Here is a 16872-nt window from a genome sequence, read left to right as displayed (position 1 = left end):
TTAAACTGGTGTGATTTTTTTCTAAACTTTGCCTATTCCTCTCCTCCAAGGAGTTAATTATTTCTGTAATAACTTTTATAAAGTGAGCGCTAATATTTTTTAATGAGAGAGATGCAGAAGCTTCACACAAGGAGACCTGCAGGTTGTCCCTGGAGCATTGGGATTTCATTAATCACATTTCAGATAAAAGGATGAACATCCAACTCAATATTACTGCATGTTTGCATATCAGTTTTCTATATGGGTAAAGTTGTGAACAGCTTGGAAAAGGAACACAAGTACTTCTGCTTCTGGCAAAATAGCAGGTTAGATACTCTGAAGGGTCTTTCTACTTTCCAGCAACCATATGGTGACTAATATATGCTTTTCAATGCATTGCTGGGCTTCTAGAAAATAAGAAAATACCCAAAGCCCTCCATCCTACAACAGCAACAACAACAGCAAATGCTGTATGGCCATCTGTGTAGCACAGAACCACTTTCATGCTGAGACAACTGAAAAAGACGAAGGGAAAACAATCACCTGGAAATCACCAAGGTGCTCATAGGCTCGTAAGGAAATACCAGGCATGAAGATGGGTATCTAGAGAGGTACACCCAGCACCAGATCAGGATTTTTTTTGTCCTGGGCGAGTTTCCCACCCAAGAAAAGTAGCTGAGAGGCTGAGTGGCATAAACAAGGGAAAAAAAGTGCATTCAAATTGAGAACTTCTGTTCATTTTTTAAAAATTGAGTAGAGTAAAAAGACAAGCCACGAAGATATTTGCAACACAAACAATGAGTAAAGAATTCAATTTCGGAATATATAAGGAACTCCAGAAAGTCAATAAGCAAAGACAAGCAATTCAGTAGAAAACTCGCCCCCAATTATAAACAGACATTTCACAGAAGCAACAGCACAGATGGTAAATAAATATGGTAAGATGTTACCAGAGAAAGGCAAATTAAAACAAGATACCATTTTACATCCACAATTAGCAAAATGAAGAAGTCTGACAATACTGTGTTGAAAAGAATGTCAAGCAATAGAAACTCTTATACACAACTGGTGGGAATTTATAATGAATTCAAATACTTTGGGAAAAAATTTGGTATGACACGTTATTTTTGAAAATTTACATATCCTACAACCCAGCAACTCCTGGCATATATATGCTAGAAAAACACTAGTGCATGTGCACCCAAAGCCGTGTGTAAGAGCATTCATAGCAACACTGATGGAATAGTGAAAAAAATTAAATAGAAACAATTTAACATAGACGAGGCAATGGTTAAATATGCTGTGATATATTCATGCCAGTGTTATACAACTGTGAAAGTAAATGAGCATGTATGAATTGCAATGTAATAACATAGCAGGTGGCAAGGACTTATGTATTATGAAACCAATTTTTTAAAGCTCAGAAAAACCCAAATAATACATTATTTAGGAATACATTTAGATATAGTAAAACCTGGGAATTATAATATTGAATAAAAGTGGCAAATTGCAGAAGACTTGAGTATGACACCATTTTTATAAAGCTCTAGAATAAACAAGACTATGTATTGTTTAAAGATGCATAGAGATACATGTGGTTTTACATGTAAAAATACATATTAAAACCAATAGCAAATTGAAATGGTAAGCACAGAATTCACAATGAGATATCCCTGGCAGAAAGCAGGGGGTTGGGAAGGTGGAAGGCATACAGGAATCTTTAAAAGAACTGGCCATGTTTGGTTTATTCTCCATGTGACGTGTTCACTGGTGCCCATCTTACCATCATGTTTTTTAAGTTACAAGTATATTGCATATATTATTTGGTTGTATCAAATATTACACATTAAAAACATAAACTGTACAAAATTGTTTTTCTAAGGTGGTTGTTCTGCCAGCTCCTCCTTCCTTGGGTGCTCTTTTGTGTACCCCCAAACTTGAATGAGGGTCCCAGTCCTGAAAGAAGAGGAAAGTGTGTCGTGAGATTATATATACCGATGCTGTCTGAGTTCATCTCAGAACCAACGATCTTCCCAGACTGGATGTCACAAGATTATTATAAAATGACAGAGCTAATTCTCTACCCCTCTCTTGGGTCATATTTCAAGTTGGTGGCTCGTCTTTCAGTGTACACTCTGTTTTTGATATACTCTGCTCAAGAGTGGATGTAGGCTTCAAGTAGTCCTTGGCTGTCAAGTGCCTGCCCATCTCACCCCGCTAAAACTGAAGTTGCATCTGTACATTTTAAAGGAGGGATGGAAAAAATTCCTTTGTCTAAATTACAATTTTCATTTTTAAATATACTGTTTAAACATACAATAAAGGTTTTTCTTCCAAATATGTTGGAAGAGTGAGGAATGATGGTCACTAATAAATTTAAGTCATTGTGATTCAGATTGGTTTCTTAATCACTTTCAGAGCAAGTAAGGCAAAACTTAACTATCCTCACCACCTCCGCTCCTATCCCAGTGCCTCTCATCTCTCAGAACCACTCCATCTTGCTGGATTTCCCCTAAGCAGATATCTTTCTTATCTCACCATCGTCTACACGAAAACATACTCCCATCACTTCTAATGCCTACAACCAACTCCTTCCCTACGAGCGAACTTGCTACCAGCAGGGCTGTGGGGGTGCTGGGGAACTGAGGTGAGTGCGCAAAACTAGGAGTCCAGAGGGAGTAGGGGTGGTCTAGGGCAAGAGTTTAATCTGATGTAGTACACAGCAAAGGAATGAACAGCAATCAGAACCACATTGCAGGTGGTGAAGGAGAATCTGTGTGTTGAGGTTACATAGCCCTGAATGAGACCCCTAGCTCTGCCACTTTTTAGTTGGGTGACTGTTGAGAAGTTCCTAAACTTCTCAGAATCTCAGCTTCTTCATCTGTGAAAATAGTTAATAATATCTATGTCCTACAGTGGGATTCAACTAAGGTTATAAATTGTAAATGCTCAGTATGTGCTCAGATATGGTGTTTTATTGGTATTGGATGAATGTTGAAATTATAGAGGTTCTTTGTAGGCTTGTTGATGGAGACATAAATTTGACTCAGTAGAGGTTGATTTACTTGCTCATCCTTGAATGCAGGTTTCCAGACATTCCTTTTCACTGTTGAATCTATTTCCTGAGCCATTACAGCCACTGAACCAAAAGCGGGCACAGGAGTTGACCTGTTTGTCATAATACCATCGAACCACATATTCGCCACAGTTTCCTGGCTGTAGAGGTTCCAAACATCTAGGATCTAGAGTGAGAAAAGGATAACGTGTTACTATAGGTTTTTCTTTCGCCGAAAAGATGAAAAGTAAAAGCTCTATGAAGCTTAGTCTCCATGCACACTAACATGCCCACTAAGAAAATATGGTTCTAAGTTAAGGAAGAGTTCCTTATTACCCAAAATATTTCCTCAACTATCTGAAACTCTACTATTAGATAGTCATTCCTTTGAAAACATAAACATTTTTTATCTTCATGAAACTCCATTAAAATACATATTTCCCCAAAAGCATAATACTGTGAGCCTTCATTGGCTAATACTCTTGTGGGGATTAACTGACAGGAAAAAGATAGGATTTCTTCATTTACTTTGGACTTGATTTGAAATCAAATTAATATTTGTAATGGAGATAATTTCACCCTTCTGTACACATTCCCTCCCAGTTTGTTCACAGGAAGCACCACTATGATCACGTATAATTGTGCCTACTAGAAAAAGAAAATATCTCTAAGTTACCAAAAAAGGTAAAATGAAGGGCTCTTTCTTTTTTTTATTGAAGTGTAGTTGACTTATAATATTATATAAGTTTCAGGTGTATAGCATAATGATTCAGTATTTTTGCAGATTATACTTCATTATTGATTATTATGAGATAATGGCTGTGATTCCCTATGCTATCCAGTATATTCTTGCTGCCTATCAATTTTATACATAGTAGTTTGTATCTGTTAATCCTATACCCCTAATTTGCCCCTCCCCACTTCCATCTCCACTTTGGTGACCACAAATTTATTTTCTATATCTGTGGAGTCTTTTTCTGTTTCTCATATACATTCATTTATGTTACTTTTCAGATTCCACATATAAGTGATACCACACAATATATTTATCTTGTTTGCCTGAATTATTTTACTAAGCGTAGTATTCTTTAGGTCCATCCGTGTTGCTGCAAATGAAAGAATTTCATTGCTTTTATGGCTGAGTAATATTCCATTGTGTATATGGACCATATCTTCTTAATCCAGTCATTTATTGATGGATTACTGCTGTGTCTTGGCTATTATAAGTAGTATTCTATGAACACTGGAGTGCATGTATCTTTTCCAATTTGTGTTTTCCTTTTTTCCAGATAAATACTCAGGAGAGGAACTGCTGGGTCACATGGTAGTTCTATTTTTAGTTTTTGAGGAACCTCCATACTTTTTTCCATAGTGGCTGCATGAATTTACATTCCCACCAACGGTGTGCAAAGGTTCCCTTTTCTCCACATTCTCTCCAACATTGGTTACTTATAGACGTTTTGATGTCAGCCAGTCTGACAGATAAGAGGAGATATCTCATTGTGGTTTGGATCTGCATTTCTCTAATAATTAGTGATGTTGAGCATTTTTTAATGTGCCTGTTAGCCAGCTGTATGTCTTTGAAGGAATGTCTATTCAGGTCTTCTAACCAGTTTTTGATGGGGTTGTTTATTTTTTTCATATTGAGTTGTATGAGCTGTTTATATATTTTGGATGTTAATCCCTTGTTGGTCTCATCATTTGCAAATATTTTCTTCCTTTCTGTAGGCTGTCTTTTCATTTTATTGGTGGTTTCCTTTCCTGTGCAAAGGCTTTTAAGTTTGATTAGGTTTTATTTGTTTATTTTCATTTCTTTTGCCTTAGGATACTGATCCAAGAAAATATTACTATATGTCAGAGAATGTTTTGTCTATGTTCTCTTCTAGGAGTTTTATGGTTTCAGGTCTTCCATTTAGTTCTTTAAACCATTTTGAGTTTATTTTTGTATATGGTGTGAGGGAATGTTCTAATCTTGTTGTTTTACATTTACTGTCCAGTTTTCCCAGCACCACTTGTTGAAGAGACTGTCTTTTCTCCATTGTATATTCTTGCCTTTTTTGTTGTAGATTAGTTGACTAGACGTCTGTGGGTTTATTTCTGGGCTCTCTACTTTGTTCCATTGATCTATGTGTCTGGTTTTGAATCAATACCACACTGTTTGATACTGTAGCTTTGTAGTATAGTCTGAAGTCTGGGAGAGTTATACCTCCAGCTTTATTCTTTTTTCTCAAAATTGCTTTGGCAATTCAGGGTCTTTTGTGGTTCCATAAGAATTTTAGGATTATTTGTTCAAATTCTGTGAAATAAGTCATGGGTATTTTGATAGGGATTGTATTAAACCTGCAGATTGCTGAGGGTAGTATGGGCATATTAAGCATGAGATATCTTTTCATTTCTTTGTATCATCTTCAGTTTCCTTCATCAATGTTTTATATTTTTCAGAGTATAAGTCTTTCAAGTCCTAGATTAATTTTATTCATAGGCATTTTATTCTTTTGGATGCAATTTTAAACAAGATTTTTTTCACTTTCTCTTTTTTAGCTCCTTTTTATGATATTTCATTATTAATGTATGGAAATACAACAGATTTCTATATATTAATCTTATATCCTGCAACCTTACTGAAGTTTTTTTCTACTAGTTTTTGGGTGGAGACTTCAAGGTTCTCTATATAGAGTATGATGTCATCTGCAAATAGTGACAGTTTTACTTCTTCTTTTCCAGTTGGATACATTTTATTTCTTGTCTATTGTGGCTGGGACTTCCAACCTTACGTTGAACAGAAGTGATGAGAGTGGGCAGCCTTATCTCGTTTCTGAATTTAGCAGGAAGGTTTTGAACGTTTCACCATTGAAAAGCTATAGGTTTGTTATAAATGGCCTTATCATATTGAGAAATGTTCCCTCTATACCCACTCTGATGAGAGTTTTTATCATGAATGTATGTTGAATTTTGTCAAATGCTTTTACTGCATTAATTGAGATTATCATGTGATTTTTATTCTTCCTTTTGTTAATGTAGTATATCACATTGATTGATTTGCAAATGTTGAACCATCCTTGTGACCCTGGAATAAATCCAACTTGACTATGGTGTATGATCCTTTTTATATATTGCTGGATTCAGTTTGTTAATATTTTATTGAGAATTTTTGCATCTATATTCATCAAAGACATAGGTCTGTAATTTTCTTTTTCTGTAGTGTCTTTTTCTGGTTTTGGTATCAGAGTAATTATGGCCTTGTAAAATGAGTTTGAGAGTATTCACCTCCTCTTCAATCTTTTGGAAGAGTTTGAGAAGGATGGGCATAAGATCTTCTTTCTGTGTTTGGTAGAATTCCCCAGTGAAGTCATCCATTCCTGGATTTTTGTTTGCTGTGAGTTTTTAAATTACAAATTTAATTTCACTACTGGTGATTTGTTTGTTCAAATTGTCTGTTTCTTCTTGACTCAGTCTTGGCAGGCTGTATTTTTCTAGAAATTTGTACATTTCTTCTAGGTTGTTCAATTTTTTGGCATATAACTGTTCATAGTATTCTCTTGCAATTTTTGTTTTGCATCTCTGTGTTATCAGTTATCTCTTTCTTTTCTTCTAGTGAGTCTGGCTAAAGGTTTATCAATTGTGTTTATCTTTTTAAAAAATCAGCTCTTTGTTTCATTGATCTTTTCTATTGTTTTTAATCTTTATTTGTTACCTCCTTATTAGATTCTTTATATAATGCCCTTCTTTGTCTTTTTCTAGACATAGGATAGACATAGTTTTTGCTTTTCTGAGAAGTTCTTTAGCTTTCCTTCTATTTTAAATGATAATCTTGCTGAGTAGACTATCCTAGGCTGCAGGTCATTCCCTTTCAGCCCTCTGTATCATGCCACTCTCTTCTGGGCAGCAGTCTTTCTGCAGGGAAGTCAGATGATAGACTTATGGGGATTCCCTTGTATATGACTCTTTTTCTCCTGCTACCTTTAGAAATCTCTCTACGTTTAACTTCTGCCATTTTAATTATGATAAGTCTTTGTGTGGGTCTGTTTGGGTTTATCTTGTTTGGGAGACACAGTGCTTCCTGTAGCTGGATATCTGTTTCCTTATTTAGGTTTGGGAAATTTTCAGTCATAATTTCTTCAAATACATTTTTTATCTCTTTCTCTCTCTTTTCCTTCTGGAAACCCTTTAACACAAATGTTGGCACATTTGATGTTGTCCCAGAGATCCTGTATGTTGCAATTTCTTTTTCCACTTGTCTCTCTGTTTATTGTTCTGGCTGGGTGATTTCCACCATTCAGTCTTCCAGATCACTTACGTGTTCTTCTCTATCATTTATTCTTCTATTCATTGCTTCTAGAGTATTTTTATATCAGATATTGAAATAACAATTTTTTAAATGTATTTTTATTGAAGTAAAGTCAGTTTACAACGTTGTATCAATTTCTGAATTACCTATTTTTGACTGGGTCTTCTTTATATTTTCTAGTTCTTTTTAAAAACTGTCAGTGTTTAGATCAATTCTCTTCTCTAATTCAGTCAGCAATTTTATTACCAAAAATTTGAATTCTTTATCTGGTAAGTTGCTTATTTCTCTTTCATTATTTTTTTTCAGGAATTTTTTCTTGGCCTTTTCATTTTGCTTGGCTTTCTCTGACTCTATGAGTCTAGGTGAAACAGTTACCTCTTTTGGTCTTGAAAGGGTGCTCTTATGTGGGAGCATCTCTGTGCATACCGTGTGTACCCAGTGCCTTTGGTGGGAGAGCTGGATTCAGTGTGGAGGCCAGCCGTGTCTTTCCTCAGGGTGTGCTGGCAGCTATCACCTGGTAGGGGGTGGGGCTGGAGATGGAGGAGCTAGAGCTGGAGCTGGTGTGAGGCTGGACTTCTTCTCTGCTCTGTGGTCATCAACACCCTGTTGGGGCAGGGTTTGCTCCCACCTTTCTGGAGCAGATGCCCTAAAGGTCAGGCTTGAGCAGGCTCTTTTCCCTTTAAGTATGTTTTTTCCTTTGCCCCACTCTGGGATTTTTGCCTGAAAGGAGGGAAATGTTAAAGCAAGTGGGGTTCATGTATTCACAGAGTCCTGATGCTATGCCTGTGCGGGTGTCTGTGGGTCCACTCAGATCCAGCGTGTGGTTGCATCTTTTCTCCTGTCATGGCTACCCAGATCTGGTGCTAGGCTGTGGTATGGAGTGAGCAGGGCCAGAACGTTCCCTTGGCTTGGGCTAGGGTGTGCAACAAGGAAGTGTGGGAATTCTGGCAATTGCATTGCCATCAGAAGTGTGGGCTGCTTCTAGGAAGTCACTTGAGTAAGTACCAACAATGGTCGCAACTGTGAAAGGCTCTCTTTATATCACAGTCTCTTTTTAAAAGAGCAACTCTTATAGGGCAATGAAAATATGACCTTCTAATGTCAGTTTACAAATAAGTTTCAGAAACACACTATACCAAAAAGTTTTTTAAAAAGGTAAAGGGGAGCTACAACAATGAAGCCATTTGTTAAATCCCTTTTTATTTTGTGGTATCCCTTAGTGCTTGATTAGTATTTCTTACCTGAGGAAGTGATTCCAAGGTGAGAAAAGCCTCAAAAAAGACCAAATAGGTACTAATTGCTTGAGACTTGTGTTCTGTGAGATCATTGATATGCCATAAGCCTCAATAACAACACAAGCCCTTTCTTTATGTCCCATAATCATTTCCCTGGATTTGGAGTTATGTCTCAATCATTTATGTTCTAAAACTAACCTCCAAATCTACCTCTTAGACCAAATGGGAATAGCAGTGGATTTTCACTGCCCCTACTCTAAAAAACAATTACTAAATGATGTATATCATGTAACTTTTGTCAAGCCAGTCTAAGCTGCTTTGGGGCAAGGGTATTATCTCTCATGCACGTTCTTTGAAAAGTATGTATATAATAATTAATTTCTATAGATATGAACTCCATTGAAAATATGCTGATGAATTGGAATTCAGATTTTAGCTTCTAGCTAGATTCCAGCTTTCTTTGCTTTCTACAATCCAGAGGTCAAAAATTCAGATAGGGAGTGGTAGGGGCTATGGTAAACATGAAAGCAGAATCCTCTCTAAAGGCATTCACATTTTAAAAAGTACTAGTAAACACTACAAGAGCTTTACAAATTTTTATTGACCAAATTTCTTCCACCATCAGCCAATTTTCTAATTCTATATGTAATAAAATGAAAAATACCTTTGTTCTCCCTGTTTAGGGTCAAAACATGTTCTCTTTGAATGAGATTTTAGAAACCATCCTTTCTGGGCCTTCTTCACATTATAGATGCAGCAGCTGATTGGCAGACGTCTCTTACCTTTGTGCGCCAACTTTTCTGGCTCTAAGTTCAAAACAGGACTCGGAGTTCTGGTTTCCAGGGTCTCTGTCTGATGTTCAGGGGGCCTGAGCCATGGCCCCTGGCGGGTGGCAGCCTCAGGTGAAGGAGAGGTGGCCAGGCTGTCAGCCCAGGTAGACTCTGAAGGCTCATTCTCTTTGTCCTGGGCTCCAGGGACACTGACCTACACCAAAAATTCAAATTTTTGAGTCTGGTGATACCAAGTCAAAAAAGCTAGCTTGCTTCTGGGAACACTGAAAGAAAAGTTCAGCACTGCTGCTTCTCCCCAACATTCCAATATTATTTCAATAAAAGCTCAGGAATAACACCTCTCCTCTATATCACGTGTCTCTGAATACCTACGTTACAGATTTCCCGACCACCTCATGCAAGTGTAGTGTATATACACACACACACACACACATTTCCCACTGCCAGGCACAGATGTTTTCCAGAGAGATCCACATGCAAGGTATGGAGGATATGAGTTTGGGAAGAATTATCTTCATCCTTTTCTTAGTCATTTGTATGAGGAGGGATAATAACCACTTATTTCTTTGACCTTTTTTCTTCATGGCCTTTTCATCTCTATTTCCTAACACTAGAGAACTGAACAATGTATTCCCAAATATCTACCATGAACTCAAACCATTTTGAGGGAACTGGGGTGGCAGAGGACAGTAACACAGTTAAAATAAAAACAACAGCAATCACTTCTCATCTCATCCTTTTGTCCAGACCCCAGCAAATGCCAAGCACTGCAGGACGCTTAGCTTCTAAGAAGTTCTGAGAAATGTGTGCTAGCTAAGGAACAAAAGGTTAGAATTTCAAAAGCAAGTTTTCTGAACTAAAATTTCCAAGTTCATCTACATTTATGATATATAATGAAACAAGGAAGAAAAGGTGTTTTGCTTTAAAAAAAAAAAAGTCATGTCAGTTATTTTCGACCTACCAGGAGCTAGGTCAGAGTTTTATGGGACCCATTAAATTCTTTTTTTTCCTTTCTTGGACCCCAGCTTCATGGAGTTGAATCGATCATTCATTTCAGCCCTTGAACAGTGAGGTCATGTCTCCTTGCAAGGCCCACTCTTGTTTATTTGTTTACGTTTTGTTTCTTTGTTTAAATAGTCAAATCTGTGAACTAGGTAAAGTCATTTTTGATGCTGTCTTACCTGTGGTTTCTGTCATCCTGTGACCAGAGCCAGCTGTCATCATTAGCTGCTCTCTGCCACCTAAGCTGTTCCACTATTTTGGATTCTGTACACACAGACAGTGGGGCAGGGCTAATCAATTCTGTTACTCACGGATGTCTATTTTCACAATGATTAAATGATTAGCAGAGTAAATATTTCCATTGGGACTGGTCTGGTCATTAGCCTACATGAAGGCCACTCAATTCAAATACAGTAGCAACTTTTCCCTAGCCCCCAAACATGCCTTTTGGTACAAATGGAGGTAAAACTGCGGGTCAGTTGGCATTCCTCTTTCTTTCAGAATGATCTCATGTATACAGATGATGATTTGTATATGAACTTCTGTTACACTCAAAGAACTAGAGAATTTTAAGGTTAGAGAAAACCTTCCTCAGTACCTCATTTTCTATGGGGGAATCTAAAGATCTAATTAAAAGCTTACCCAAAATAATTGGTAAGTTAGTGGCAAAATCAGAAATGCCTGTTTCAGGAAAGAAATACTGGTTTTTTGGGTGTGTTTTTTGTTTTTTTGCTTGCACATATTTCATTTTAAGCAAAATATAAGTAAAAAGGAAAGCTTGACTGAGGAGTAGTTTATCAAACATAAGAAAGCCAACAGACACTAAACTATACTTCAGATATATACTACCTGTCAGGTGAGAATGTTCCTTTGAAGAAGTGCCCTGGGCAGCATGGTCCTCTTAAAGGAATTAATGTAGCCTTGAAATCACTACCTTGTTCAACGCTTAAGGCCTCATAAGTTACTCTTTACCTCTTACAAGTTTAGAAGTGTGTGTTTTCTTTCTCAACCACCTCATCATTTGGGAATTTAGACTACGAGAGCGTTACACCTCAGGTTCTAGAACAAGTGAAAATTTCTTTCTCATAAATGAAAATAATTTTATCTTTTAGCTCCATGAGATTTCACTTTATATAAACAAATACATAACTGTTAGAGTTTGCCATTTTTATAATTTTCTGAATTACAAAAGCACACATGTTCATTGAAGGGAATTTAGGAAATCTGGACAACCAATAGGAAGAGACTAGAGCTCACAAGAGGTTCCACCTCTCAGAAATAATCATTGTTGATATTCAGGTGATTTTTCTCCCTAGTCTTTTTTCTATGTGTATATGTATTTTTTAACAAAAAATATACTGTATGTTTGTTTTTCTTTTTTTAAATTTAATATATTATGTTCCCATACATTTTACTGTGACTCTAGTAACACCATTTTGAATATAGAAATAACTAACTACAATGGCCCTTTTAATATTTAATTTATCTACTTTTTTTTTTCTCTTAGAAATCACATGGCTGATTTCTGGTCAAAGAACACACATATCTGAGCCTTCTGAGACAAAGACTTCTCCAAAAAGGTTGTACCAATTGGCATTCTTACTAGTCAGTGTCTTTCCTTAAACTATCACCATGTACTAGACATTATGCTTGGGAAAAGAGATAAAGGTTGATAGGTGAAAAGTTCTTCAACTGATCTGTATTACCCTGCCGTGGTCTGTCTCTCCTCTCACCTTCCACTGCTCCCAGCACATCTTGCTGTGACCTTTCATTCCTTTCTCTTCTTCATTCTGCCTCAGGCTCTCAGGTAAACCCTCCCACTGCGGCCCAGGAAAAGCTGGTCCCCAGCAGCAAACCTTTCCCAATAACCCAGTCAGCACTAACGCTGCCCTTCCAGAAGGTCCTTCTGGACCTGCTCTATACTTGGCCCTGATCATGCAGAAGTTAACCTTTAATCCTGTCCTCTCTGGTATCATTTCTTGTTTCCTCTGTGTAAATATCACCTCCCTGATAACAGAAATTAAACCATGCCACATTTCTCTCTTCTCCTTCCTGCCTCTTTTTCTTTGTATTGCATAAAAGCGCAAATGGTAGCCACTGGATAAGTTTAGAATGGGCTAGAGAGAGAGACAGAGAGACAGAGAGACAGATGCAGGGTGGGGGAGGGGAGTCTTTATTCAGTTCCTCTAGGATTTAATGTCGTTATTTGAAACAAGAGGAGGTTAGACGCTAACATACCTTCCAACCCTGAAAGTGGGACTTAAGCAGCCCCAGACTTTACTGGTAGAATGTGCATGAAATTCATGATAGTGGCTGCTTCTGGAGAGAGGAGGAGGGGGAGAAAGAGACTGAAGGAAAGCAGCAAGGACCCTATCTGAAGCACAGTGATAAACTAATTGAAACGCCAGTTATGTCTGGGTGGCGGGCACTCAGATGTTTGTTGTATGTGTTCTCTGTTTTGCTTTGTTTTTTAACAAATCTTAAGCCTAAAAACAATAGGCTGCCTATCAGCTCTGCCCATGTCTGCTCTCACCACACTGGCCTGTCTTGGAGGAGATGAAATGTCCCAGCTCCAAGCAGGGCCCACACAGTGAAACGTGGAAGAGGAGACAGGGGCACGTGAGGGACCAACACCTGGAGGCCAGGGCTGCTCCTTGCAGCGGGACAAGCAGATCTGTTATCCTCAGTTCCTTTCAGGCTTAGAGCAGATCTTTAAGGGAAGGAAAGCAGATTTCAAGTGGCATCCAAGAACGTGAATGTAAAGGAGGATTACTAAGAAGGCACCACACAATTTCAGAAGGTCGTTTGGTTTCTGGTTTCCATTTTCCTCATAGTCCATTACCCAGAACCTTGCATATATTATAGACAGTCTCTTCAAACCTGAGCTCATGTCTTCTCTGAATGAATGCTAATGATCAGCTACATTAACCCATGTGCTCAGACTTAGTTTTTCATGGCAGCACGGATCCAGAGGTCTTCCCGTTGGCTGTGGGGATTCTGCTCCCACTAGCCGGTTCCACTGCCAGAGCCTCAAGGTGCCTGGTTCTGAGGCTTCTGACCTTGACTGACTCTTCCCAGATGATAACACTTCTTTGCCAGGTCACTCTGCACTTGAGCACTTAAGCTGAATGCTCTTTATTTGCATTTAAGGTCGCTGAGGACTGTCAGGAACACCTTGCCTTTGAGCTGCGCCTCTCCAGATCGCCTGCAGCCTTCCTGGAGGTAAACCACAGGATTTTATTCTGTTTAAATTCTTTCATCCTTTAGTACAATCTCTTCCATTCTGGCATTGCCCAGTAAAGGTCTTGAACTGTTCTAACCACATACTTTTATAAAAGGAAGGATATTCTGGTAATAATCCCTTATTTTACAAATGAGGAAATGGAAACCTTAAGAAATAGGTGATTCACACCCAGTGTCAGGCAGCTATCAGATCTCATTTCTAAGATGCCATTCATTGTGAGATACACGATAAATTTTGAGGCTAAAAAAAGACCACAACATACTAAATAGATACATCTCAATCTCTGAAATAATACAATAGGAAAAGTATAAACTTTGGAGACAAGAAAACAAAGGATTTAGCTTCAGCATTGAGACTACAAACCAAATTTCTGACCTCCAGATCTGGGATATTTTTTCCAGATCAGTGTGCAATACGTTATTTTTTTTTCTTATCCATAGGAAAGGAACATCTTAACATTCTACAGCTAATAGGTCTATTATTAGCAATATATGATGCTTACACAGACATACAGCAACACTAGTAATTAGTTGTTATGCAGGGTTTTATCAAGAAGAATTTGAATTTGACTACCACAATGAAAGTATTCATTTTATAAACAAATAAATTATGGTATTGACCAATAAAATCACATCTGTATAATATACGTGGCTTAGTCAGAGCCACTTACAAGTAATTAGGTCTGATTTCAGGATGTCAACTTGATTTTCGTGTCAGTGGAGAAACTAACATTAGGCTTAGTCCCAAGTCCTTTGAAAATTTAAGTCCTTGTACTTTGAAAGTATTGATCAGGCCTTTGAAGAGGCTACTTCATTCAACAGCGAGTGTAATATGAATGAGAAACCTATAAAAATTTACTTCAGTAGGATGTAAGGAGGAAACAGCGATATACTCAAATATGTATGTTATTTTTCTTAATCTACTGTCATGGAGGCCCAGTACCAAGTTAAAACAGATGCCATGGTACCATAGACAGGTTTTTAAGAAAGTTGCCAAGATGGGATTATATCTAAGAGAACTAATTCAATGATGTGTTTTTTAAAAGAGTAAAAAAAGTAAATAAAATGACACTATCAACAAGTAATGGATAAGCTGAGGAGGATATTGAAAAGAGAGATGGGACAGGAGTTTGGAGACATATTATTAATACTGGTAAGAAATGATGAGACCCTGATCTAAGACAGCAGAGGATTTGATGAGTAGAAAGGAATTAAGAGCTTAGTTAAAGGGATGATGAGAGCAGTACCAGTGAGTGTGGGAGATGAAGTAAGAATGGAGCTACGGGCCTATCCCACACTTTTTGCCGGGTGCCAGGCTGGTTGGTGGGACTACACACCTAGGAAGGAAGTCTGGAGGAGAAGCACTGTGAACATATTCCATGTTGCCCATGGGACACCCAGAATAAAATGCGCACAGGCAATCAAAGATGTGAATCTGGGGCCCAGGACAAAGGTCTGGATCTGGGAGGCAGGTTTGAGAGTTGATAGCGTATGTGGCTTTGGAACTTAGAAGGAGAATGTGGAACAAGAAAAGGAGCAGGCTGAAAATAGATCTCAGAAAATTTGAGTTTAACATTTACGTGGTAAACAGAGAAAGAGAAACCCTAAAAACAATTGAGAAAGAATGCTCAGAAGGAGGACAAGAAGAGAGAGGACTCTCAATATTAAAAAAAAAAAAAAGCAGCTGTCAGGGTGTTATATGCAAAAGAGAAATTAGGTAAGAAGGTTGTGTTAAGGACTTGGCAATTCAAGGCCTATTGCTGACCTTTCCAGCAGACCTTCAGGGCGTACTGGAGGCAGTGGCCTGACTTCAGAAGGTTTCACAGGGGAACGGAAGTGAGGAAGTTGAGAGTGAGAGCCGGAGGGAGACGGAGGGAAGGAGAGTGAGGGTGTGTGTGAATGACAGAGACAGCAGAGACTGGCCTGTGGAATAATTTTATTATATAAAGATAGAGAGAGAATAGTAGTAAGAGGGATATGTGAACTAAGAGAGGGTGGGGGACTTTTTACATGGGGGAGTCCCAGGCCTATCTACTGACTCCAGGGGAGAAGTCAGAAGTGTTGGCAGGAAAGGGCGCCACCTGAAGAAGGTCCTGGACTTGGGAGGGGCAGGAGGGAGTGGGTCTCAGAGCCCAGCAGGGCACTAACAGGAGTCACATCAGAATTGAGGATGGAGCTCATCGTCAGGTTGTAGGATGAAGGGATGCATCCGATTCCAATATCACAGCAGAACCTGCCCAGGGTTCCAGTTCCTGAAAAAATTGCCAATAGATCCCTAGTTTCAGAAGTGGCCTCCTTTAGCTGGATCTTGAGAAGGACTGAGAATGAGTAAGGGTTGTAGGGAGAGGAGAGTAAGAGATGGGAGAGATGGAAAGGATGAGAATTGAGATGGAGGGGTGTGTGTGTGTGACAATGACAGGAGAGGAAGAAATGAGGCAAGTGGGACAGGGACCAGGGATAGGGTCTCACTAAAAGAGAGGATGGACAAAGGTGGGGGACGATGGCCAGTGAAGTCGACCTGCTGTTAGTTTTCTGTAATTTACATGGGTGCAGAATATCCATTTATTCCATGGAAATTGGAGCCTGCATCCTAGGCTTAAGGCTGGCATTGGACCCTATCACATAGAAGGAGGAGACCAACAGCTCCCCCTTTTCCTCCACCACCTCTGTCCACCTCCTGCAGGAGCTACTCAGAGGGACTCCTGCCACATCAGCCTGCCTGTCTCCTTCACTGGGTTGCTATGGAATCACTCCTCATTGGAATTCCACAGCCTCTTTTTTACAGAGAGGAAAAAATCTTTGCTGCCAGTTACCCAAGTTATTTGCAATCTACGAACAATTTTTCATAATACAAAAAAGGAGCTTTATGGAAAGGGTAGACAGGGCTACTTTCCTTTCCACTCTTTCATGGGGCAAGGGGGTGGAAATCTAGAATATTTTTATAAGAAACCAGCTCCAGTGAATAAACACCTGTGCATTCATGTTGCTTTATTTATTAATATATTTAGAATGACAAAAAGTGACTTTATGCAGGAAATTAATATACTTATTTGCTTAATGGGCCATTACTGGATATAGGCACTTGGTCTGATTAAATGATGTTTACTTGACTTTACTGTCCTCCTCCTGTTTGTATCCTGGAAATCTTTCCCCAACTGGCCACAGTCAGAAAGAATAAAGGAACATGAAGTGCCAACATTGCTAGTTCCATAAAAAACAAGGACTTTTATGTATGCAATCTTTTTAAATAACACTATAATTGAAGCCTTTCACTGAAGA

At 38.5% G+C, this 16872-nt stretch overlaps 1 protein-coding gene across 1 annotated transcript in view; it reads right to left on the bottom strand.

Moving 5' to 3' along the window:
* Positions 1-1636: 1636 nt before the first annotated feature.
* The window catches only part of COL28A1 (collagen type XXVIII alpha 1 chain), a 150554-nt gene continuing 135318 nt past the window's right edge, over positions 1637-16872 (bottom strand). Inside the window, exons 34-36 of the mRNA XM_072964931.1 lie at positions 9340-9541; positions 3045-3221; positions 1637-1935 (exon numbers count right to left, since the gene is read on the bottom strand). Of these exons, the coding sequence (XP_072821032.1) occupies positions 3049-3221; positions 9340-9541 (375 nt within the window). The 3' untranslated portion in view covers positions 1637-1935; positions 3045-3048. The remainder of the gene's footprint in view (positions 1936-3044; positions 3222-9339; positions 9542-16872) is intronic.

This window comes from Vicugna pacos, chromosome 7, assembly GCF_048564905.1.
Source record: "Vicugna pacos chromosome 7, VicPac4, whole genome shotgun sequence".
In the NCBI taxonomy this organism is placed as follows: Eukaryota; Metazoa; Chordata; class Mammalia; order Artiodactyla; family Camelidae; genus Vicugna; species Vicugna pacos.
The sequence above is the reverse complement of the archived record's forward strand: the minus strand, read 5'-3'. Positions and strand labels throughout refer to the sequence as shown.